Below are 27,411 nucleotides of genomic sequence, written 5' to 3'. Positions count from 1 at the left end.
TAGTTCCTCTACCTCTCCGAAACCCAGCTTGAACTTCTGGTAGTTCCCGATCTACATACTGCTGAAGCCTAGCTTGTAGGATCTTTAACATGACCTTGCTGGCAAGTGAAATGAGTGCAATGGTGCGATAGTTTGAACATTCTTTGGCATTACCCTTCTTTGGGATTGGAATATAAACTGATCTTTTCCAATCCTGTGGCCACTTTTGTGTTTTCCAAATTTGTTGACATAATGTGTGCATCACTTTAACAGCATTATCTTTTAGGACTTTGAATAGCTCAACTGGGATACCATTATCTCCGCTTGCTTTGTTGTTAGTAATGCTTTCTAAAGCTCATTTGACTTCACACTCCAGGATGTCTGGCTCACGGTCATCAATTTCACTGTCATGGTTGTCTGGGACATTGAGATCCTTCTTGTATAATTCTTCTGTGTATTCTTGCCACCTTCCTGATCTCTTCTGCTTCTGTTAGGTCCCTACCATTTTTGTCCTTTATCATGGCCATCTTTGCACGAAACGTTCCCTTGATTTCTCCAATTTTCTTGGAGAGATCTCTTGTCCTTCCCATTCTATTATTTTCCTCTATTGCCTTGCATTGTTCCTTCAGGAAGGCCTGCTTATCTCTCCTTGCTGTGCTCTGGAAATCTGCATTCAGTTGGGTGAATCTTTCCTTTTCACCTTTGGCTTTCGCTTTCCTTCTTTCCTCAGCTATTTGTAAAGCCTCATCAGACAGCCACTTTGCTTTCTTGCATTTCTTTTTCTTTGGGATGGTGCTGATTGCTGCCTTCTGTACAATGTCACGAACCTCCGTCCATAGTTCTTCAGGCACTCTGTCTATCAACTCTAGTTTCTTAAACCTATTCTTCACCTCCACTGTATATTCATAAGGGATGTGATCAAGGTCAAACATGAATGGCCTAATGGCTTCCCCAGCTTTCTTCAGTTTAAGCTTGATTTTTGCAATGAGTAGCTCATGATCTGAGCCGCAGTCAGCTCCAGGTCTTGTTTTTGCTGACTGTAAGGAGCTTCTCCATCTTTGACTGCAGAGTATATAATCAATCTAATTTCTGTGTTGCCCATCAGGTGATGTCCACGTGTAGAGTTGCCTTTTAGGTTGTTGGAAGAGGGTGTTTGCTATGACCAGCTTGTTCTCTTGACAAAACTCTATTAGCCTTTGCCCGGGTTCATTTTGTTCTCCAAGGCCAAACTTGTCAGTTGTTCCGGTCAATAACAGCAGCCCTTAAAATCCATTTTCCGCATGTAAGACATGTGGCCCAAGAGTAGATAGACAGTAGGGAACTGAAACAGTGGGTCCAGGGCAAAGTGAAATCAGAATGATACAATGGCAGGACAAATCCGCAATGCAATTGACCTGGTTCAGTCATCTCTAGCAATTCTTGTGGTGCTTGAGACTAAATCTATGGAATTTGTCAGGGGCTCCAGTGAGATTGCAGGATTTCTTTTTTTAAAGTTGCAGTCTTGGACCCAAAGATTACAATTTGGTAGCTTTAAGAATAGAACTCCACTGTGTTACTTGTACTTGCAGCCCTGCTTCTACACTTGAGCCACTCCCATAGCTCATTGAGTGTAGGTCATAAATCCAAGTAGAGGGAGTATAAAAAATTGGGGATGATTGTACTGAATTCAAAACGAATAGTAATTACGTATGTAGGCTTGACTGCAGTTAAGGCATCAGGACCAACTTTGGCAAGGAGGTAGCTAATTGCAGATATTGCCTAGATGTTGATGGGGAACAGGTGAAGTTGTTTGAAGATCCTTGGATGGTTTAAATCTGGCACTGCTGTCTATTAATTGAGTTAATGTGATAAGCTGTAGTACAAACTCCATGTCTCATGCAGAGCCACCTGTGCAATTACTGTCAACCCAAGGAGCTATGTGACTGCTGTGTACCCTGTGCACTTCCCCACCACAAACACACATATAATAATAGAAGGTAAAGCTGTTAATATGAAAGCGTATACCTATAACATTTTAAAGTACCAGATTAAGATTACTCCTGAGCATGTAGGGTTCTCTCTCCCTACCGCCTTAGAACCTTAGCCAGCCCCTGGGTAGCTGAAGTAAGGGGAAGCATTCCCTCAATGTGCTCACTCTTTCCCCAGTTTGACAAACAACAGCTGAGGTGACAGAGTGAGACTGAGGAAATAAGATGGTCATGAAGAAAAGATAGTAAAACCACTACCACCTTGCTTTAGCCAGCTTGTGTTTTCTTTTCTTGAGTAGCTGCAGTGGTGGTGGTTTTACTTTTCTCTCTCTACTCAACTTGCTCTCTTCCTGACAGTTCCAGTGGGATTAAGAATGCAGAGGTTGCAGAGAAGATTAAGGGTTGTAAGGGTTTGCTGGAGAGGATGGGCCCTTTACTTCCAGATATGTCACAGAGGCTCACAATCTTTCCTGCAGCAGCAGCTGTTTTAAGGTGGGTATCTCCTATTGATTGCAGACCCTACTGGGCAATGGCCTTGCCCACTGTCCCAAAACATGGGGTGTAGGGCCACATTGGGAAACTCAGAAGAGCTATCGGCCATGTGTCCAAGAGCCAAGTTCAGCTCCTAAGCTGCTGATTAAGGAATTTAGCTCAGGAATTCAAAGTAACTATGCTCTGCCTTATCTAGCATTGAGATCATCCCACAGTGTAAGGTCTCTGAGAATATGGGTCAAAGCCTAAAGACAGCTGTTGTACAGGATTTCTTTATGAAGCTTGTAAAAATGGCAAAAAAACAAGAGCCCACAAGCAATGTTCCTTCTAAGTTGTGGAGTCTTATGAGCAAAAATTCTGCTTTGTGAGCTACTGGCATTAAAGTTGTGAGCTACTGCATAAATTAGTTTGCTCTAAGACCATTTTTTCCTGAGCTGAGACAAAAATGTGTGAGCTAGAGGCTAAAAAATTGTGAACTAGCTCATGCTAACTCAGAGGGAACACTGCCCACAAGTACTTTTTTCCTTTCCTTTTTAAAAAAGAGGCCTTAAGTAGCAAAACTGGTCTGGGTTAATTGGGTTAGGTTAACTGTTAAAAGGCAAGCCTTTTAATCCATTTGAAAGATGAAGTTGATAGTTATTGAGCCATTAAATCTGAAACCAAACACACTAAGTGTACTTTCAGCTAATGAGTGATTTCATCCTATTGTCAAGAGGCTTGTTACTTTAAAGGAATTACTTTTGTGCATTGTAACTCTAGATGTGTTCCCTTTCCAATGCAGGCAGGATTGACATATGGTGACAAATGGGGGGGTGGGTTCATGCTCCTGATAGCAATCCTAATAGGAGCAGAATGTTGCTTTGCACAGTCTCCAGAATCCTGGCTTTTACAGAAAACACTTAAATTTACTCTGGTAACCCTTAATTATTGAACCAGTTAATTTACCATGAGATCTCAACATAAAATCCTCACTCAACATAGAATTATGTGATTAAAAGTCTGCTAAAAGATGTATGGTATCCTTGCAGATATGCCCACACAAACATTTACTCTTGGTTCCATTCACACATATCTATATCAGTAATTTGTGGTACAGTGACAACACAATGTGAAAAGGGGGCAAAGGTCAGATCTCCGTTAACACACTTGTCAGTTGATCTTTCAGTTGAACACATTATTTGATTGCAGTTTGATTTCAGAAAGCTGAGTGTGCCACTGTGTAGGCGGCAACTTAACCTTTTTGTTGCATAGTGGCATCATTCATTGGCAAAGATAAGCACGATGGCTGCTTTCCCACTAGCTTGGCAGGATTCTGGGGTACCCCCGGCAGCATAGCAGCATTTTTCCTGATGTCTGCCTGTCTTACAGTGACAGGCATCTCTAAACAGGAAGAGCTGGCTTTCTGCCTGATTAGCACAATTGCCTTTAAAACTTGACCTGGTTGCTTAAATATTTATTTAGCTTTTTTGTCACCTGCCTTTCTCATTGAGCCTGAGGGTGAATTAACAGAGTAAGGAAAGGTGTGTGTGTGAATGTAATCAAACAGTATAAGATATCCAATTAATAATGCAATAAGACTAGGAATACAACAATTTAAATGCAATCCAAATAGCAAACATTTGGTTGTGGTTACTCTGTTATCCCTGCTTTAATTGCGTTTTAAAAATATTTTGAAACTGATCCTATTCTGGGCTAAGGCCCCCAGAAGAAGAACTATTCAATGAATTATTCATGCATGCAGCACCCCTTACCCAACATCATTAAAAGATATAATTAATTAGCATTTTGAATGGTTTTTTCCTTATTTTATCTATTTAGAAAATGTATATGCCAGAGACCTGCTCGAGGCAGCTTACAGTTAAATCAATGCCATTAAAACAAGCCACTAAAAAACAAGTCAGGGCATATCAACATCATACAGTACACTTCGAGTAGCATCTTCTGCAAAATTTCAAAATTGCTGCTATTTTGTAGGGATGCTAGCCTCCAGGTGGGATCTGGGGATCCCCTGGAATTTCAGCTCATTTCCAAATTACACAGATCCATTCCTCTGGGAAAAATGGCTGTTTTAGAGGTTGGTCCATAGGTTGGACTCTATGACTCCCAGGCTCCATCCCCAAATCTCCAGTTTTCCAGCCTGGAACCTGCAATCCTGCCTCCCCCCATCCCCTGCCAGTGGCTAGGGGGGACCTGGCATCCCCATGTGGCAAAGATTCCCTTATAAGGCTTAGAAATCACTGTCTTCCAGCAAAATGTTGGTATTTAAAAAAAAAATTAAGAAGGGAGGGAGAAATTGGAATGTTATCTAGGGACATGAGTACTTCTGGAATGGCTGCTTTGACTAATGTTATTTGCACCAGTGTGACTGACTCAAATAGCTACAGAGATGCTAACACAGATGTGCTGTTTAGAATCTAGAAAACTTCATTCACAGTGAAGTCTTCACAATTCGTTTAGCTGCAGAAGTATAGTTTACTTTCACGAGTCACATTGCCCAAAGCAAACCGATGCCTTCAGTTGAATTCTGAGGGGAAACTGTCCTATAATGCTAATTTTATACATTAATGTGGTAAACTAGTTTTCATTTCAGCATAATTTACTGTAAAGCCATAATTGCATAATCCTCAAAGGTATAATTACTGTCCATTCTGTGCATGTAATATGCATTTATGGTGGTTTTAATCTGTAAGCATAGTGCATGTATTTACAGAATCTGTTTAATTAGCGCTCTAATTACGTAACTGTTTTGGTGAATGTGCACAAAATGCTTGTTTTCATATGCTAAGTAATGAATTCTGCTGTTGCAATCAATGCCTGAAGTGTGTGTATCTTAAAGCTATAATTCTTGCAGAATTCAAAAGTTGCTTCCCTTTCAAAACTAGCTTGTCTCTCAGACATTGACTAACAGGATGCTATCCGTCTGCACTTGTTCTACCATTGGATAGGATGAGTTAGCCTGCCTCAGATAGCCCATAAAAAGGACATTAAATTGCCAGACTAGCTTAACAATATTTTTTTGCACCACTAAGAGTGAGCCTTTTGATTTATCTGCTTTAGGTTCTTGCACTGTTTCCCCCCCATTGTATTAACTATGGGTGCCTATTTAAATATAAACCCATGCAACTAAGCAAGTTGGCACAGGTGATATTGACTCTGTATAGTAGTGTGAGAAGTATATTGAGGGTTTTGAATGTACTTTTTCAGAATAATTAAGACCCACAAACCACTGGACCACTTTGCAGAACTCGCCCTGTTTCACTGTGGATTGCTGCAAATGGCACCCCACTTGCAGCAATTCACAGCAGTTGCCAGGATTCCAAGAACTATAAAACTAGCACTGTGGGTCCAAGAAGGCTATTGAAGCATGTCTTTTTCAAACAAGAGCCCTCCTATGACATATCAGACCTGTTTTTTAAAATGAAGCCTCAGATGCAGTTCGTGATGCAGTGTAAAGATTACCTATTCAAAGAAAAAAAATCTGATAGTCCATTAAGGCAGTACAAACTGTTGCATGAATCCAAGCAGTTTGGATTCAGTTTTGGGCTTCTGAAAAAGGATGGGTGCTTTCAAGAAATTGCAGTATACCTTTTTGACATAAGATATTTTTAGAGATAACTGTATGTACTCACAGATAACTTGACGGCATATCAAAACATGTTCCCTTTTTTTCTTCTCTTTAGTTTCTTTGTTTGAAGAACATAAGAACATTCCTCACAGCATGTCATGAGACATTTGGTATGAAGAAGAGTGAACTTTTTGAAGCATTTGACTTATTTGATGTCCGTGATTTTGGAAAGGTAATTACATTTTTTTTCTTCTCGCACAGTTGCGGCTGTGTTCTTAACACTGCTGCAGAACTGATTCTTTGAAAATATATACGGTTGTTCTAGGGAAGTGTTACCATGAAAGAATTATCAGATTGTAATATGATGATAGGGAATCTGAACACATGAACTGCCTTATAATAAATCCTACCATTCATATATTAAAGTCAGTTTGTGTATTCAGACTGCCAGCAGCTTCTAGAATCTCAGGCATAGGTCTTTCACAACATCTATTATTGGATCTTTTAAACTGGATATTGAAGGGGATTGGACCTTGGACCTTCTGCATGCCAAGCAGATGCTCTACCACTGAGTTAAGGCCCTTTCTCACCATTACAACTGGAATTGGAATTTTCTGTGATTCTGTCTTGATTTCTGCACTTGGAGCACGTTTATAACTACAAGACTGATTGATTTTTAAAAATACAGTGGATTTTAAAGTGATAAAGTATGTTTAAAACAATGTCTTCTTTTATTTATTACACTCTCATTTTATTTTGTCATTGAACTTAAAAATAGCATCCATGAAGCTCCTAAAAGGTTCTCCCATTCAGATGCTGACCAGACTTGAATCAGTTTAGCATCAGTAAATTGCTGCACCGTGTGACCTCCAACAATATCCTAGAACTGTATTGTAACACATACCATTGATTTATATATCACTATGCTTATACAGGTTTACTAACCTGTGGTACTTCAGTTTCTGAAGTTTCCTTGAAAGAGGCAATCTGTTAAAATTGTAGTGTAGGTATAGCCTTACTTGAATCTGTGTAGAGGTACTTCTTACAATGCAATGGGCACAATCATCATATTTAATGATTTTGAGCGTGGGTTATTTATTGGCTGCCTTTCTTCCTTACAAAATTCAAGGTGGCATTACAATGCTATGTTTATACAGTACAGTATTGACGGGCCCAGAGCTGTTCCAGAATTACAGCTGATCTCCAGACTACAGAGGTCAAGTCCCATGTAGATAATGGCTGCTCTGGAGGATGCAGCCCCAGGAGCTGGCTGTCAATAAAGCCCCTTTAAACGGCGGAGCCATACAAAGCGGTATAAACTTTAAAGGGACTGCACAAGAAAGCTCCAGACAGCTGAATGGCTAGGAGCCCCAGCCACTAAGCTGTTTTTGTGGCTTTCTAGTGAAGCAGAAAGCAGGAGTTTAAAGAGACCTGCTTTCTGTTCTGACCAAGAACTGTCATCAACCCCATGAAGTTTCTTAAGTCTGTGATGGTAGTCTGTGATGGTAGACTCAGCAAGGACTTTGGTTCCCAAACCATGAACAGGGCAAAATTCATGACAAATTTTGCTTTGTGGGTTACTTTGTGTCCATCCCTGTCCCAAAGACCAAGTTCCATTCCTTTTTCCTTTGTCAAAAATCTGAGTTGCCTTACAGGCTGTTTGCTGTAGGGATAGCTACTGCTGCTCCCTGCTCCCTTACCATTGAGTATAATTCAGGTAAGGTGGATGCAGACGCACACACATTTTACAATTCATGCACTCGCATGTAAACACACCCTTGCACACATGCATAGAAGAATACTGTCTACTTTCTTTCTCTCTAATAGTTAACTATCTGCCACTCCTTAGGTCCTGTGCATTTGACAATGCAGTAGATGTGCCTGGTTATGCTCTATCACATTGTATAGTGACTAAAACATGCATTTCTAATTGTGCCAATTTGTGTATGCATATAGTGTATCCATTTAGTCTGCAATAACTTGGCTTGCAGACGCTTTCTGAAGCACACGTTACTAGTAAACAGACTGCAACAATTTCATTCTTATGATTATTTAATGTTGCAGAGGACCTGATTCTTCTTATACAATAATGGCAACACAAATAAATTCAGCTATGTTATTTATCTGGGATAGATGGGCTATATGTGGGAGTTAGTGTATATGTCTGGCTAGCTGTCTGCTGCTATCTCTACATTTTTATCCACCCTTCTTCCAAGAAGAAGAAGAATTGCAGATTTATACCCCGCCCTTCTCTCTGAATCAGAGACTCAGAGCGGCTCACAATTTCCTATATCTTCTCCCCCCACAACAGACACCCTGTGAGGTGGGTGGGGCTGAGAGGGCTCGCACAGCAGCTGCCCTTTCAAGGACAAACTCTGTGAGAGCTATGGCTGACCGAAAGCCATTCCAGCAGGTGCAGATGGAGGAGTGGGGAATCAAACCTGATTCTCCCAGATAAGAGTCCATACATTTAACCACTACACCAAACTGGCACCAAACAAGGAGCCTAAGATGGCATGTATGGTTTTGCCTATCCGTTTTTATTGCTTACAACAACCCTGCAAAGAAAGTTAGGCTGAGAATGAGTGACTATTTTCAGATCACCTGGTAAGGTTATGGCTCTGTAGGGGTTTGTACTTGGGTCCTAGTCTGAATCTCTAATAGCTAATACACTTTTATTTTAAAAAAAGCCTTTGTCAGAAGTTCCTGGAAAGGCAAAAAGGGGGCAGTGATTTTTCAGAAAGAAATGTAGGAAAGGAACTGTTGGACATAAGGCAGGAGCATGTGCTTGTAGCCATTGGGAGCATAATGTAACCTTCACAAAGGGCTTTAAAGATAAGAAATAGCACCATGATATTATTTTTTTAAAACCACCTCATTGATGTTCTCAGTTTTATGGAAAATAGTATTCAAAAAGCAACTAGCAACTTTTGTCAATACAACTGAATCATCTCAACTGCTTGTGATCCTATTTTTAAAAGCAGTGATGAAGCAGACAATTGACATGTGAGGGACATCTGTACTGTTTTTGTCTTCACACAGAAAAAGTAGATTTAACTTTGATTTTCTTCCTCTTGTCTATTTCAAGGGAGCTGTTAACAGCTTTTTATAGAGTAGTGATGGCAGAACTCACAGGTGGTGTATGGTAGCTATAGCAGTATATGATCCCTCTGTGTTCCAGTCCCTTTGCACCAATAAATCCCACTAACAGATGTAGCAATGGCAGAAGCAGATTGCAGCCAAGCCCACTTGCTGTTCTGCATTGTGGCAAAATACAGACACACATACATAAAATGCTGGAGCGTAAAAAAAAAAAGATTATTTGTACCCAAGACTTGGAGGATGATTTCAAAATCAATACCTTTCCGAGTATTACTTATGATTAAAAGGATGTCTGTTTGTACTAACAAGGAATTCAAGCATTAAATATGAACAGTTAGCACAGTTTGAGAGGCACTGTGTGTATGTATATAGAATAACTGCACCAAAGGGTAAACAGGCCTTACTTAGCTTGTAAAATGTTTCAGTCTAATTATCAAAATATCTATGAAACCCTATAATGATGGAGCTAGGATATGCATCTTTTTCAATCCATGGCATTTTTTTTTGCTATGTCAGAGTCCTGTAGGTAACTTGTGATATGCTTTCTATTTCTCACATTTTACTTCACCCATAATAATATGGCTGTACTCAGTGATCTATATAGGTATATTATTTTTAGAGTTTAATGATATGTTTAAATGATACTGCTCGCTTAACCTATAATGTCACATTAAAATTTGCACAAACCAGGCAAAAAAAAAATCTTAAAATCATTTCCCATTAGTTATAAAGTGTGATTTTTTTTTAACAGCCAAAGTAAATTCCAATCAACCCCAGCCAAGACGTTCCCTAATTTTTCTCCAAAATGTAATGATGTGCATTCTGCTATAATGTAGGATATAAAATGTAATTCTTTCTAAATTTTAAAGTATAGTCCATAAAAAAAGATTTTGTGGAGAATAAAGCAAGATTTGAATAAAGAATCAATGTGACAGTGACTTTTCATTTAAAATATTTTTGTCCTGTTTTTTTCTCTGTAAGATGGCTTACTGTACATATGAACACCAATAAAAAGTACTGCAGTAAGAACAGAATAAACTTTGCAAAAAAACAATTTAAAGCAGCATCATGTTAAAAAAAAGGGGGGGGGTCTTAAAACCCTGAAGAAGCCAGCATAAAATCAGAGGGGGCTTTCCAAAACAGCAGTAAGATAAAAGCAAGACAGTTGAGAACACTCCACAGGAGAAAGGTTCTGAAAAGCTTGTGAGAATAAAAAATATATTCACAAGCTTCTTGGGGGGCTACTGCCGAGAAGGTTATTTCCAGTGCCCACCCATGTAACCTCTGAAAATGTGAGCTCACAAAGCTGAGCCTGTGATCTTAATTTCCTGGCAGGTTCACGCAGGGTGGTTAACTATCAAGATACTGGTGACGTTTTCCAGGTAGAAGTAGCAGCGAGAGGAACTTACAGTAGACCCTGTACTAAGAGCCCTGTAAGCTCTTGGAGGATTGGCTACATCAGGGGTGGGTGGCTTAATATGCAAAGGAGAATTACAAAAAAAAGCCATGCATGTAAGTAGTCTAAAACATCCATCTCAAAACAAACAGTTGTCTTAATCAGTAGAGCATAATTTTTTTTAAAAGCCCTGTTTACAAAAACTAAAAAAAGCCACTTGAAATCTTTTGAGTTTTTTGAACTTTGCATAACATTTAGTTAGAGATGCCTGCTGTCTAGGAAGATTTGTAATCCATTATGTTGGTTTGTTGATCTTGCAGAAAAGCTTCCTCACTCTCAAGATGCTACCAAGGCAAGGTCCGGCCCCCTCCCAGCCGAGCCAGCTTGCAGGCGATAGGCTGGGGGCCGACGTTTGCTTCCCCGGAAGGAGGGAGGGGCAGCAGAATCACCCGACATACGGGTGTTTTTACAAGGCGCGAAGTCGGGGCTATATAAGCCCCGGCTTTCGCCTTCCTGCGCAGTTTGGTTTCGGCTCTCTGCCCGCCCGCCCTTCCCATTGGCAGTACAGGTTTGTGCCGGTCGCCTTTTGGGGCCAGGTAGGAATTTTTTCACTCCCGCACAATTGGCCCATGTGGGGGTGTTTTTCGCCTACCTTGTACTGCCTGGTAGGTTAGGTTTTGTGAGTATTTGTTCGGTCGCAGGCTGGATGAGGTTTGGCCACTGGGTTTCCCAGGGGAGCACCTATGGCCTAGCACCTTTGGTGCGGTGGTCTGCAGGAACCGTAGATGGGCTAAACGGCTCAGTACGGTGATGCAGATCACAGGGAGCCTCACCTGGGTGGATCTTTCCATGGGGATCGATCCAGCCCGGTTGGTGATGGCTGGAGGCCTGGCCGCTCAGTACAACCCGATTACGGCGGGTTTGTGCTGGGGGCAGGGTGGCTCGCCCTTTGGACAAGGCGGGGTCCAGGTGTTGACCCCAGGGCTTGTCTGGTCTGGTTTTTCCCCCCCTGCCAGTTATATTTGTTAACTCAATAAAGCGGCCCGGTTTAAAACCCAATAATGTGTCTGCCTCTTCATTCCGACTGGGGGGGCAATGTGTATCTGGGATCCTGTATTAGGATCTCGCTTTTTGCTAGCTCAGCAATTTTCTGTTTTATACTTGTGTGTTAGCATTCTACATTTTCTGCTTTATACTTGTGTGTTAGCATCCTAACTCTAACTTGATTATAAGAAAACATTCATTTTTTAGGTAATCTGTTTTGGTCTTATCTTTTGGGTTGTTCTTCCACTCTTCCATATCTTCTTCCATTTATGGTACTGTATTCCCATTTAGCACTATGGCTTAGAATCAGGGGAATGTTTCCATGGGTGGAAAGGTTTCTGCTCAAGTGTTGAAACTGCACAAGTGTTTTCCACTTTTATTAAGAGCTGATTAGAAAGGAGAGGTACATTTTGTGAATGTTTTCAGCTGTTTTTTGGGGAAAATACCCTCTCAACGGTGTGTTTTCAGTGATTGCATTAAGAGGGATTGAAAGTGTTCACCTATTCAAGAGCATTGCCTTTCCCTGGAATTTTTTGTCAGTACTGTTGTCATGTACCAGAATCTGTTTGAATATTTAGCTTATGTTATTGTGCTGTCTCAAGCAACTGAGTCACAGTTGTGATTCCATATCAGATTTACGGTATAACATGTGAACAATCACAGCAACTGTTGTAACACTCAATGGGATAGGCCAGGGGTTTTCAATCTTTCTGAGACTATGGGCACCTTTGGAATTCTGAGATAGGGTGGTGGGCACAAGTAGAAAATAGCTGTCACAAGAGGCAGAGCCAGCAACTAAATGATAGTGAATGAGGTCATCAGGGTTGCTACCTCCACACTAGTGGGGGGGATTTAGGGGGCTCTTCTGGAGGGGGCAGGGATGTTGTATGACATCCCTAATGTGATGATGTCATGTGGAAGTGACATTATGTGGCAACACTCTGTGTTTTGGGCAAAACTCTATGGTAAAATTGCCCTCAAACCATAGAGTTTTGCCCAAAAAAGGAGAGTGCCACTATGTGATGATGTCACTGCATTGGGGATGTTGCCGTGCCATGTCATTGTTTGGAGGTGGGGTTTCCTCATGTGGCCAGCTGGCCAGCAGTAAGCAAAACTCTTAAAAGCAGGAGATCCATTGCCCTGGCATGGGGAATGGGAATCCTAGATGTCATGCATAACTCTAATAGTAACTCCTCAACATTTCAGACAGAAATTCTGTTTAATAATATGCTTTTTAAAGATAAACATATTGTTTTAAAACATTTTCTTACATACATCCAGGGCTTTTTTGGTAGAAAAAGCCCAGCAGGAACTCATTTGCATATTAGACCACACCCCTGACATCACCAGTGTTTCACACAGGGCTTTTTTGTAGGAAAAGCCCACCATGGCCTCATTTGCATATTAGGCCACACCCCCTGACACCGAGCCAGCCAGAACTGCGTTCCTGCTAAAAAAAAGCCCTGCATATGCCTTTGGCCACCAGTGAAGATCCTTATGCTGTGAGAGTAGTTGCAGCCAAAAGCAATTTTTAAAAATCTGAACAACAAATGAGATCTCCAAGTGGCAAACAAGAAGGCTGCTGGGTGAAAGCCTGACCTTACTGCACCTACTCTCTAATAATGACACTTGGTGGGCATGAGGAAAGGTATCAGTGGGTACCGTGGCATCCATGGGCTCCAACTGGGCTAGGATCAGGCCAGATCTCCTCTCATACTTCCTGTTGTGAGGCTAACAGTGCTTAGACTGCAGTAACTCTGCATAGGATTACACTGTTAATCTCCCAAGCAGGTAGTGCCACTAGCTCTGATGCCCATAGCCACTATTATATTCAAGAATGCCAGATCTTTTATTTATTTGGGTGTAATATACGTAAATACACACTCTACTGCTTTTCTTCTAAACATTTCAGGACCCAAGGTGGGAAACAACAATATGATAGTAATTGGACAAAACAGTAAATTTTTAAAAAGTTATAAAATACATGAAAGTATATTTTAAAAATAACGTAAAACATCACATTCCTTCATATTGGGATCTTTCCCTTTTGAATTGGACCCCGATCTCCCATTTGTGTCATTCTATTCACTGTAAAATATGTAATTACTTGATATTGGCCATGGACTAATCAAGGAAGAAGATGCTGTAGCAAAAAGAAAAACTGGTGTTGCAATAGCAGATAAGAGAAGCAGCAGAAGCCAACAGGGCTGAAAGAAAAGGTGACATTCTTGAGCTGTATAAGATTTTTATTAGTTTCAAACAAGAAAGAAAAGGTAAAGGGAAAGGGGAAAATAGAAAGATAGTGTTACAATTAATAATACAATATTGGTCCATTCTGCGTGAAAGTAATCCATAACATAAAATATTTCCACATATAACATAGTCCATTATATTGCATAACTTCTCAGGTTTATAGCTTATTATAGAAATTGTAAGTTCTCATATAAACCATCAATCCAGCTCATTTAGGTTATATTTCTAATACACGTGGCATTTTATAATATCTACTATAGGAATTAGAGATCGAAATTCACACCATTAAATCTTAAGTGTCTAACCACACATATAACTTTTCCCTATATTTCTTTACTTCTTCGTAAGATTTCCCCACAAGCAACTGGGATAAATAGTCCATCTCCGCAGCTTCCATTATTTTCCCAATCAAATCTGATTTCATAGGTGATTTCTTGAAGTTTCCATTTCTGTGCAAGCAGAATTCTAGCTGCTGTGTTAATATGAGTCAATAAATGTCTTGTCTCTTTTGTATAGTCACTGGGATATATGTTCAGTAAAAATAATTCTGGTTTAAATTGGATCTGTCTCTTCAAAATTCTCTGTAAGAGTTCATGAACCATCTTCCCAAAATCTTTCACCACCTCACATGTCCACCATATATATAGAATGACTTCACTTGCTTTGTACATTTCCAACACTTATTAGACATGTTAGAATACATTTTAGAAAGTTTTTGAGGAGTAACATACCAATTATAAAACATTTTCTTTAAAAGCTACTGACCTGGTTAGTTTGATATTAGATTTCCATAGCCTCTCCCAATCCTCTAACATAATGTTACGGCCCACATTCTTAGCCCACTGGACCATACAATTTCTTTACAATCTCATCTTGCATCTTCATCTGGAGTAAGTAAGAGTATAAATTCGATATCAGTTGCTCTTGAGGGCCCAAAAAGATTTTATCAAATGGTCCAAGCTAAAGCCTATTGTCTTGTCTTTGGCATATCTGGATTCTATTTGTGTTCTCAACCACCAACTCATTTTAAAATCAGTACCCTCTAATTCTTCCTTAGATTTCAAATGATTATCTTTTTTCAGCAGATCTTCATATTTATAATTCTGGTTTGATTTTATAAGATTTGGCGGTGTAAACACTTCCACCAGAGACACCCATCTTGGAATTTTCTGATAGATTCTTGGTTTTAACCATGTCCATGTATGGTACAAGGATTTCCAAAACCAATGAGTTTTAAAGTAAGAGTGTCCATCTATTTTTGGTACCACAAATACGCATGCCAACCCAGGGTAAGATCGTGCCCCTCTAGCATTAACTGTCTTCTATCAGTCAGTAGCGCCCCATCTCTCACCCAAGACAGCACCAAAGCTCTGTAATACAGTTGCCAGTCTGGAAGGCCCAGGCCTGCTCTTGTTTTAACATCTCGTAATACTTTTAATGTAATTCTAGGTAAGAAAAGGTGGCATTCTTACAAGTCAGGGTATTTGGGGGTGGAGCATGGTCCCAAAAAGCACCCCTGTCAACCTGCACATCAAGAAGAAGAAGAAGAAGAAGAAGAAGATATTGGATTTATATCCCGCCCTCCACTCCGAAGAGTCTCAGAGCGGCTCACAATCTCCTTTACCTTCCTCCCCCACAACAGACACCCTGTGAGGTGGGTGGGGCTGGAGAAGGCTCTCACAGCAGCTGCCCTTTCAAGGACAACCTCTGCCAGAGCTATGGCTGACCCAAGGCCATGCTAGCAGGTGCGTGTGGAAGAGTGGGGAATCAAACCTGGTTCTCCCAGATAAGAGTCCACACACTTAACCACTACACCAAACTGGCTCTCTACACCAAACTGGCTCTCTACCATCAAAACTGGAGAACGTTGCTGGCCATTGAATCCCAGCAGTGATTCTTATATGAATTCCAAATTATTTAATGGAAATAGTTTCAGTGCAGGAATCAGAATGTAGGATTATGAATCTTTCAGGAAGCTTTTTCGCACACTTAAAATGCTGTCAATTCAAATGTGTGTGTGTGTTGGCCTTTTAAAAAAAAAGTCAATGAAACTGAATTAAACTGATCGAGACTGGTACTAACCCCTCAAAAGAGCAATAATTTATTTCACTAGTAGTTACGTTATTTTTCTGTGAGTTATTCAGTAATTACGTTGTATAATCTCCTTGAACTGGAGATTATGGGAAAGTGCAATCACAGGGCAGTTATTGCCATATTATTAATAAACTTCTTACTTTCCTACTGTACCATCAACTTCTTTGGCTTTTCTTTGTTTTACTAATCTCCTTCCAAGTAGTTTTGTTTTGGCAACATCCACTCTGTCAATGGTCACTACTTGTTTGAGTCCAGAAGGATTGACAGGAGAGTTCAAAGCCTCATTGTTCAAAGTTTCAGTGTCCATAGGAGTTTTCTTGACTGAAGATGTTACCCTCAGAGGTGAACTTTTGTTCATTTGTAGACCTTTATATACTATGCCTTTGGGTACCAAAGGTTTAAGTACTGAATTGGCAAACACTCGACTGGGGAAGATTCCTTTGTCTTCTAAAAAAGTTCTTTGACTCATTGGTAGTTTTGGAATTTTTGCACTATTAAACATAAGTACAATCTTTGGATTTGCCGGTGATTATCCAGACATTCTACTGACTAAGTCCAATACTGTGACCAAATAACTCCCTCAGATGCCTTTTGACCAGCAAATTTTTGTTCCCTTTATATCTATAAACAGTCACACAGACTTAATGTGCTTGCTGTTAGTTGTCATGAGTCACTTAACTTGGTTTTGTATTGATAATTTGGCAGATTGCAGGGGATTGAGGGAGTCAGGTCCGGACAGGAGTCCAGTTGGCATTGGGTTGCAACCACAGATTTTTCATTTGAGGTCATTTTTAAATCGTTGCCACTAAAATTCCCTTTATTAGTACATAAATTGGTCAGTAGTCTGATGTTATCCTCTAATTTAAGATGTAAGGATTGGAGACTCTTACATATGAGATTCATAGAGTCTGCAACGAAGAGGAGTAAGTTCATTATGGTCTTAGTCAGATACTGCCTCTGTAAACAAAAATGTGTTGAGTCAATTACTCATATTCTTCTTTATTGTTATTTGTATACAGATCTTCGTCTCAAGTATTTACATCCTCTTTTAGTTAGCATGATTGATTGCTCTGATGCACTATACTCTATATACTTTTGAATGATTCTTCATCTAGTGTCACTGAGAAGGTGGCTAAGTTTCTTTACGCTGTTTTAAAGGCACACCAAGGGATCTCATAGAAACAGTTTATGTTTATACTTACTCTGATGTATATGTATGCAATCATTCCATTTTACCTTTTTTAATAAATAAAGGCTACTAATCTCCTTGTAGCCAATGAGCCTTTGATAATCTTTCTGATGCTGCTGCTGCGTTATATTGGTTGTTTAACCAAAGCTTAGAGAAGAAGGCAAGAAAGCCAATCTAGAATTGTGCATTTATTGCAGTACACATCTCTGAAAGATGTGCAGAATACTTATGGCATGACGTCAAAAAGGTTAAGAGTTCACTGTTGGAACATAACAGCTATTTCAGAAGTAACCAGGCATCTGGTAGCAGGAAATATTACAGTGTTCTTCTTAGTATGCTTGGTGGTGGTGCTCTCTTCAAACAAAAGGCATATTGCAAGCTCCAGCACAAATAATGGAATTAAAGAAACAAGGGTCAGATAGTATGCAGTCATTTTAACTACTCTTTCAGCGTTCAAGGAAATCCTGGCTGTATTGCAGCAGGACATTGTGATCCAGCTGAGTAGTAGGTGATAGACTACTGGATTGACATCAACTTTGTCTTCAAAGAATTCCATAGCTGTTTTTTTTTTTTGTTCTGCGAACGTGCTCTCACATTTTCTGATATATACTGTAACTCAGTTGGTAATGTTTGATACTGCTGTTTCACCAAGCAGTTGGAAGGTCCAGGAATGGTGATTTTTTAAAAAACATGATTTCCAGCTGAGGGAGAGAGTGTTAAAATCTCGGGGTGGCTTTTGTTCTGTCTGTTTCAGATGCACAAGTTAGCATGGGTAAGACTCAAGTATATAGAGAAGCAATGCTGATTTTTTTTTTAAAGAATTTTTTTTCGAAAAAGCTAGTGTGTGCTTGCCTGTCCCTAAGGATCTTGCTCACTGGTTGGTGGTGAACCCTAGGGTTTACATGCTCTGGTTACTTCAAAGCTACGTCCTCCAGGGTGTGACCAAAATCCCAGTGGTTTGAAGTAGCCAGCAGTAATCCAAAGCAATGATGCAAGTGTCATCTGCTATCAAGCTAACTTGATCGTGTGGTATAGTGGACAAAGTGTTAGAAAAGCCCTCTCTTCCCAATAGTATCCAAGCTGGAGCAAATTAACCCAGTGTAAGTGATCAGTGAGACCCAGTAGGGTGAATAGGTTAGTGGGATGAACTAGAGCAGGGCTTTTTTTGGAGCAGGAACGCACAGGAACACAGTTCCGGCTGGCTTGGTGTCAGGGGGTGTGGCTTAGTATGCAAACAGTTCCTGCTGGGCTTTTTTTTAAAAAACCCTATGTGAAACAGTGGTGATGTCAGGGAGTGTGGCCTAATATGCATATGAGTTCCTGCTAGGCTTTTTCTGCAAAAAAAGCCCTGAACTAGAATATAGAAGACCCAGGTCTGAATCTCCAGTCTGCCATGGAAGTTTGCTGGATGATCTTGGGCCAGTCTCACACTCTCAGCCTAACCTACCTCACAGGGTTGTTACTGAGGATAAAATAGAGGAGAGGAGTTTGATTTAATATGCTCTGGGTCCCCATTGGGGAAATAGGTGGGGTAAAAATTAAGTAAATAAATAACACTTGGGTTCATGCAGTGCTAATTGTATACCAGTTAGCTGATTTTAAAGAAGACATTTAAAATTGTGCTGATTTTATTTGCATTTTTTTTAAAAAAACAACATGTTTTAAATAAGATGCTATTTAAATGAGAAGGTATGTGTCTCGCTGATTTCGTTTACTGAAATGAAGATGAGTGAAATGTTTGTGGATAAATTCTTTAGTCAAAAACCCATCTCAGGTTATTTAACACCAGAGAGGCAAAAGAGATGTGCTTGTTTATGTGACCAGAACAAAATTACATTAGTAGCTGGTGCCTGATGTGCACTGTGTACAGTAGCAAATTCACATTAGCTATAAGTAGTTCTGTTTAGTGCAATTTAGCTTTTAGTAAACCCCATGGATGACTTCAGGGAATATTGGTTGCCTCTGTTGTTTCAGAAGAAGATTTATTTTAAAAGTCCAATGTGGGTCACTGCAGAAATAGGAACTTGCATTCTTTTTTATTACGGGAAGGAAAGTGCAATCACAGGGTAATCCTTGCATTTTTGCTCAGTAAAACCAATGAATTGGGATTTACTCTCTAGTAAGCATGTACAGCCCTGCCACTTCAGTTTATATCTGTGTTAAAATTTTCATTCTTCTCACCAATAATCTTTTCAAAGTAATACTAAATTCAGTTTGTGCAAGCATCACTCACTGCATATACTGTCCAGCATTGAAATTCATTGTTGAATATACTTTAGACATGATGAGTGAAAGCAGCAAAAGAGGCTATGCATTCCAGTTGCATTGTACTGCATGCAGCCTGTGGAAATGTTCTTCTGGCTATAAGTTAACATGGGAGCATGGGAATATAACAGACATTGATACTATTGATCTTAATTGTGATGCTATCAGCTAACTATAACATGCATGCCAATTGCATTGCAGGATTAATGGCTGATGCTGTTGGTGATGTATCCCTAAGATTACTATCTAGCTTTAAAATGTGTGTGTGTGTTGCACATTATGCTGGCCAAATCCATTTAAGGAATTTCTTAATAAATACTCGTTTTCTGACATCTGGAAACTTTCTTGTAATTGAGTAGGGTGACCAATTCTGGCTTGGGAAATTCCTAGACATTTGAGGATGTTGCCTACGGAGGTGCAAGTTGGGGATGGAGCTAAGCAGAAATATGAGGCCAATAATGTCTGCCCTATGCAGCTACCACTTCTTCAAGGGGAACTGATCTCTGTAGTCTGGAATGAGTTGTATTTTCAGGAGAATTTGAGGTTGCTAACCCTAGTCTTAAGGCTATACAATTTTGTGAAAATGATAAAACTATATAATTCTAGTTTGTTTTGATTGCCCACAAGATGCCATGTGATATGGAAAGGCTATGACAAGAAGGGGAAATTAACCTTAATCACTCCTCTTCACTTGTAAAAATGGAGCAAATTCTGTGAACAGAGGAAAAAAATCACAAGTGTGCATGGAGATTTTAGCCCATTAATGCTTCTTGGAGCAGTTCTTTGTGTCATATGCTGAAGTGTTCCTGACCCCTAGAAGTGATATTTAAAAGAACAGAGAGTTGTAGGGGCAAAAGGATTGCAATAAGAGTTGTTTCTACAATCCCACTTCCTTCATAGGAAGCCTTGGTTTTTACCTGTTGTGGCTTTTTCACAGCAGCTAACTCTAACTTGATTATAAGAAAACATTCATTTTTTAGAAAATCTGTTTTGGTTCTATCTTTTGGGTTGTTCTTCCCAACTGGAGAGCCAGTTTGGTGTAGTGGTTAAGTGTCTGGACTCTTATCTGGGAGAACCGGGTTTGATTCCCCACTCCTCCACTTGCACCTGCTGGAATGGCCTTGGGTCAGCCATAGCTCTGGCAGAGGTTGTCCTTGAAAGGGCAGCTGCTGTGAGAGCCCTCTCCAGCCCCACCCACCTCACTGGGTGTCTGTTGTGGGGGAGGAAGGTAAAGGAGATTGTGAGCCGCTCTGAGACTCTTCGGAGTGGAGGGCGGGATATAAATCCAATATCTTCTTCTTCTTCCACTCAAATGATATTCTTCCACTTATGGTACTGTATTTCCATTTAGCACTATGGCTTAGAATCAGGGGAATGTTGACTTCTGGTTTCAGCGACGCATTTTTAGGAGCAGCGTGGACCGGCGCGTCCAGAGCCGCTTCTAAATTGGACTGTTCAAGGTGTCCCCTACAAAGAGTGACTCGACTCTGGGATCCAGGAAGAGTCCTAGAAGGCAGGGAGCTCGACCGATTGAACGGGGGTGACAGTGGAAGTGGCTGCCCCCCGATCCTGCTCGCTTCAAGCCTCGCTGTTCTGACCGCCATTTTTAAATGGCTCGAGGGTTGACTGCCAGCTTTTTCCTCCCCCTTTTCTGATCTAAGCGACTCTGCAATAGCAAGACAAGCTGCATCTTTACTATTATCACTGTAAGTGTTCTTATTGCTGACTTTTAAGGCATTGCTCTTGACAAGCAGGGAAATGGAGAATCAGGGCTGAAGCAGAATTCAAGTGGAGGCAAAAGATTGAGAAGGGTGGGAGGAACTCTCTATCCTTCTCCTTCAAGGCTTCTAAAAGTTTCTGCCTATCTTGGTGATATCTATAATACCTGCATGAGGAGAACCACACCAATCTTTAAATGTAGAAGAGACATGATGGCAGAATTTAATTGATTTGTTTTAAACTCCCTTCTGGGGAAAAAGTTTGAAAGTTGTTTGTAAGCATATATGGATGTGAAGGACAGCTGGCTTAAAAAACAATTTGAAGCTTAAACTGAAGTGCTTTGAATGAATTTATATGAGTTCCAACTTGACCTTTAAATGCTAGTGGGCATTGTATATTGACCCATAAAACATAACAGGATCCTTGGTTGAAAGAAGAATATCTGTGCCAATTTCTAAGGTGGATTATAATTCCTTGACGTTGGATGTTATGGATATAACCCTTTAATTTTGCTTTTACCTCCCCCCCCCTTTCTACTCATGGTTTGAATATTTTTGATATGGTTTGAATATTTTTGGCTTTGGATTTATTTTTTCACTCTTCCTCTCTTGGCTTATCAAATTTGGAGTTTTTTTCTTATTTTTATTACTTTTTGCTTTTCTCTTTGGGAGTGCCTGTTTTTCTCTTGGATTATTTGTTTAATTCTCAATTTTTGATCTCATTCTTGGATTATAAATAGGGCATTCAGCCCTGGATTACAAATTTATACCTTGAAGTAGTTGGAAGATCCCGTAGTGACTTGGATTTTAATTGAACTATCATTGGCAGAGGACTTGCTATAGTGAATTGTTTTTGTTGTAGTGAATTGAACTATTTTGGCTATGTAGTATTAAGCGTGTTGTGCTAAAAAGTCTTTGCTTATTATTACTCCTACTATTGTTTTGGGTATGACAAATTGTTGATAGAAGCTAGAAGGTTGTTTTCCTTTTAAAACTATTTCATAATAACGGCATTGCCTGGTGGAGATTAGCTTATCTGTTATAAACAGGAACCCAAGAGTTCCAAAACAAACTCTGAAGAAGCATCATATAGACTTGGTGGCTGTGAGTGTATTTATTCTAATAAGAATGAAAAATAAAGCTGCGATTGGTTTTAAAGAAAGTTTTAAAAAAAGAAAACCGAGAAGGAAAACCATCAGTATCTTCACCCAGCGCTCAATCTGGGCTAGGGAAATTTACGACCATGCAGGGAGACATGAAAGAGATGCAAAACACCTTATTGACTGCCATAGCACAGCTGACTAGTAAAGTAGATAATATTGGTGAACAGATGGCAGAGATTAAACAAGAGCTTTTGGAGAACAGTGAACAGCAGATACCAATAAAGCCCTAAAAGTATTAGATGCCCAGGTGACAGATAATACACAAAAGGTGGAACAACTGGGAAAAGAACAGAACATACATGAATCTAGACTCTTGCAGTTGGAAGTAGATAGAGCTGCCTATATGTTGAGGTTTCAAAATATACCAGAAGAGAAAACTGAAGATTTGTAGAAAATATTAAGTGAAGCCTTGGCTGAAATTTTACAGGTGACTCCTCAAAAGAGGGAAGAAGAGTTTGATCAAGTTAGACGATTGCCATCAAGTTATACGACTAAACAAACTATCTAGTGATGTCCACTTGAAGCTTACAAGAAAGAGGACCAGAGATGATATTTTGAAGCAAGCAAGAGACAAACCTATGATGATAGCTGGAAACATGGTGAAAATTCTAAGAGAGGTTCCTTGGCCTGTGAGACAAGAGGAGAGAATACCAAGCATTAACAAATTTCCTGAGAGAAAGAGAAATACCTTATATATGGTTAATGCCAGAAGGCCTTCTTTTTACTTAGCAGGAGAATAGATACAGGATAAACTCCATCTTCAAAGCTCAGAATTTTCTGGATAGAGTGAAGGAAAAAGAAGGCAAGGAAAAGAAGGAGGATGGAGAGGAGGAAGAAAGCTCTGGTGAAGAGAATCCAAATGAACCACGGAGATATCCAACAAGACAGCAGACCAAAAAAGATAAAAAGGATAGTGATAAGCAAAATCCATAATGGCTTCAATAGTCTCTATTAATGTGAATGGACTCAACTCTCCTGCCAAAAGGAGGAAGACTTTCAGATATTTGATAAAAATGGAAATGGACATAATTTGTTTGCAAGAAGCCTATATTTTAACTAAAGACCAACATCTTCTGAAAAATAAAAAGCTTGGTAGCTTATTCACAGCAACAGATGTGAATAAAAAGAAAAGGGGAGTGGCAATATAAAGGATAAATTCAACCCACAACTGCAGTATGCCCCTGAAGATGGAAGAATTCTATTAGTGGAGATCACAGTGGACAATAACAAATTTTCACTGGCAAATATTTATGCCCCAAATGATCAGCAAGAGAAATTCTTTCAAGATTTATGTCTTAAACTATCAAATTTGGAATATGTAGAATATTGTTTAATAGGAGATTTTAATGCAGTTTCTGATAGACAAATGGACAAAAAAAAAACGCAAACAGACTAAAAGCAAAAGTCTTCAATTGTCAATAAGTTTTTGGAAACCAGCAGAAGAATTGGATTTGGTTGATGTATGCAGAACAAGATATCCAAATTCTAAAGATTTCACCTACTATTCTCCTAGCCACCAAACGTGGTCAAGAATTAATATGTTCTGGCTTTCTACAAATCTGGTCAAAGATCTAGTTGAGACAGAAATTCAAACAAGATTCATCTCAGACCATAGTCCTGTAACGATAACGTTTAAAGGTACACAAATGAGAAGATTATGGAGGTTAAATACCTCAATTCTGAAAGATAAAGACTTTCTTAAAGAATCTAAGGTTGAAATGGAATCCTTCTTCAAAGAGAACACAACACAAGATGTAAAGATGCAAATAGTTTGGGATACCGCTAAAGCTTATTTCAGGGGCCTTGCAATTAGATATGGTATCAAGAAAAAGAAAGAACTGAAAATTTTCAAAAATTAATGTCACAAGCTGGAGAAGCTGAAAAGAATCTAAAAAAGCAACCGACAAGACAGAAGTTCCAAAATAAGGTGAAAAAATACACCAATTGATCTTGTTACTTATGGAGGAGATGGAGATAAAATTGAGGTACGCTAGACAAAATTTTTTTGAGCATGCCAACAAGCCTGGAAGGTGGTTGGCCTATAGGATGAGAAAAAAAAGGCCAAAAGAATAATTTTGGTCCTGAAAGATGAGAATAATAAAGAGAAAGCTCAAAAACAAGAGATATGTCAAATTGTGGAACAGTTCTATAAAAAATTATATGAAGATAAGCAAGTTCACAAAACAGATTTAGAAGATTACATTAACCAAAATAATCTTAACAAATTTACAGAGAAACAGCAAAAAATTTTAAATGAACCGATAACAATAAGAGAACTTGGAGACATAATGGCATTCCAAAAGAATGTCAAAGCCCCGGGTCCAGACGGGCTGCCTGCTGAATTCTACAAAGCCTATGAGAAGTCTTTACTGTTACCATTTAAGCATCTGATTGAAAAGATTCAAGATGAAGGCCAAATACCAGCTTCATGGCAAGAAGCTACAATATCCTTAATTCCAAAAGAAGATGCAGATTTGAAAGATATTAAAAATTATCATCCAATTTCTCTTTTAAATGTGGACTATAAAATTTTTGCTGCAATATTGGCACAACGTTTGAAGAAAGTTCTACAGTCTACAATACATCAAGATCAGGCAGGGTTCCTTCCTAGAAGATACTTGAAAGATAATGTTAGAACAGTCTGTAATATTTTGGAATATTATGAAACTCATCCAGAGAAACAACTGGCTCTAATTTGCTTGGATGCTGAGAAGACCTTCGATAATGTTCATTGGCAATTTATGTTACAGCAACTGAAAGATATGGAATGTGGTGAAAATTTCTTGAGAGCAGTAGAAGCAATATACTCTTTTCAAAGAGCAAGGGTGACAGTGAACGGTGAACTAACAGATGCAATTAACATTCAAAAAGGTACAAGACAAGGCTGTCCACTGTCACCACTACTTTTTATTTTATCTCTAGAGATACTGAACAACCAGATAAGAGAAGATACAAATATCAAGGGAGCAGTGATAAAAGGTGAACAATACAAATGGAGAGCTTTTGCAGATGATCTAGTTTTTATATTAGAGCAACCAACAGAATCAATAGACTGTCTTATAAACAAGATTACACAGTTTGGTTACTGGGCAGGACTGAAGATCAATTACCACAAAACAAAATTTTTGACAAAGAATATGACAATGGAACAAATCCAATCTCTTCACCAAAAATCAGGGTTTTTGTATAAGAAAGGAATCAAATATCTAGGTGTACTTATCTCAAATAAGTTTAGCAATTTAAAAACAGACAATTATGATAAATTACTCAAGGAAATTAAAAAAGATTTGGAAAAATGGCATGACTTGAACTTATCCTTAATGGGAATAATAGCCTTAATAAATATGACTATCATTCCAAGGTTATTATTTTTGTATCAAACTATTCCAGTATTTCTAAATAGTGTTTTTTTTTTCAAGAATTGAATACGATGGTCTCCAAATATGTTTGGCAAGACAAAAAACCTAGAATCAAACTAAAGACACTGCAAGACTCCAAATTAAGAGCAGGTATGGGCCTTCCAGACTGGCAACTGTATTACAAAGCTTCTGTGCTTTTGTGGGTAAGAGACTGGATATTACTGAATGACAAGAGACAACTGTTGTTAGAGGGACATGATCTTACTATGGGGTGGCATGCATATCTATGGTATCAAAGACTTGAAGGACATTCCTATTTTAAGAATAATTGGTTTTGGAAATCTTTGTATCATACGTGGTCATGGTTAAAATTGAGAATTTATCAAAAAATTCCAAGATGGGTCTCCCCAGTGGAAGCACTTACTCATCCAAATCTTTTAAAACCAAATCAGAACTATAGATATGATGACTTGTTGGGAAAAGATAATCAGTTGAAAACTAGAGAAGAGTTGGAAAATATGGACATTAAAATGAACTGGTGGTTGAGAATGCAAGTTGAATCTAGGTATGACAAAGACAAGAAGACAGGTTTCAACACAGAACAATATCCATTTGATAAAATATTTCTAGGCCCTCAAGAAAAACTAATCTCTAAATTATATGTGTATCTACTACAGATGAAGACGCAAGACGAAGTTGTATGGTTCAATGGGCGAAAAATTTTGGTCACAACATTACATTAGAAGAATGGGAGAGATTGTGGAAGTTCAATGTTAAACTAACTAGGTCAGTTATTTTTAAAGAAAACTTGTACAAGATGTTTTATAGATGGTACTTGACTCCACAGAAATTGTGTAAGATTTATACCAATATGTCTAACAAATGTTGGAAATGTACTAAACAGGTTGGTTCCTTTTATCATATGTGTGGACGTTTGAGACGGTGAAGGACTATTTGAAAATGGTTCATGAACTATTACAGAAAATTATGAAGACACAGATTCAATTCAAACTAGAATTGTTTTTATTGAATATATTTCCTATTCCAAAGAAATGAGACATTTGTTGGCACATTTCAATATAGCAGCCAGGATTCTCTTGGCGCAGAGATGGAAATCTCAGGAAATTCCCATGAGAATGGATTTAGTGGGAAAAATCCTGGAAACAGCAGAGCTGGACTTTTTGTCCCAGCTGTTGGCTGGAAAATCTAAGGAAGAAGCAGGAAAATATTGGGTGAAACTTTATGCCTGGCTAGACACTCAAGACTCTTAAGATTCTCTGGTGTGAACTTATATCTCCTTTTTTCCTGTACTCTGTATCACAAGATTGCCTTTATTGGAATTGTCAAATTCAATAGACACTTTAACAAAAAAGATTTATAACATAAAATATCAAAGTGATGATGATGCATAGTTTAGAGACAATAATTTGTGAGAATTTATGTATTTTAAGATAGTATTGCAGATGTAGACTTATATTTTTGAAAGTATTTTTTATGGGTGACTTATATCTCTTTTTTTCCTGTACTCTGTATTACAAAATTGCCTTTATTGGAATTGTCAAATTCAATAGACATTTTAACAAAAAGATTTATAACATGAAATATCAAAATGTTGATGATGCATAGTTTAGAGACAACATGTGACAATTTATGTATTTTAAGAAAGTATTGCAGATGAAGACATATTCTTTGAAAGTATTTCTTATGCAGAATAAGACTAATATGTACTCCTATCCCCTATCCTTTCCTATTTCCTATCCCTAATTCTTTGAAATCAATAAAACTTTTTAAGACTCTAGAATTAGGGGAATGTTTCCATAGGTGG

General features: G+C 38.9%; 1 protein-coding gene across 1 annotated transcript in view; it reads left to right on the top strand.

Moving 5' to 3' along the window:
- The window catches only part of VAV3 (vav guanine nucleotide exchange factor 3), a 230,022-nt gene that overhangs the window by 37,516 nt on the left and 165,095 nt on the right, over nt 1-27,411 (top strand). Inside the window, exon 2 of the mRNA XM_060232308.1 lies at nt 6,119-6,235. Within this exon, the coding sequence (XP_060088291.1) occupies nt 6,119-6,235 (117 nt within the window). The remainder of the gene's footprint in view (nt 1-6,118; nt 6,236-27,411) is intronic.

The sequence above is a fragment of the Heteronotia binoei genome, chromosome 2 (genome assembly GCF_032191835.1).
Source record: "Heteronotia binoei isolate CCM8104 ecotype False Entrance Well chromosome 2, APGP_CSIRO_Hbin_v1, whole genome shotgun sequence".
Taxonomy (NCBI): Eukaryota; Metazoa; Chordata; class Lepidosauria; order Squamata; family Gekkonidae; genus Heteronotia; species Heteronotia binoei.
Note: the sequence above shows the minus strand (reverse complement) of the source record. Positions and strands in the feature narration are given on the sequence as shown.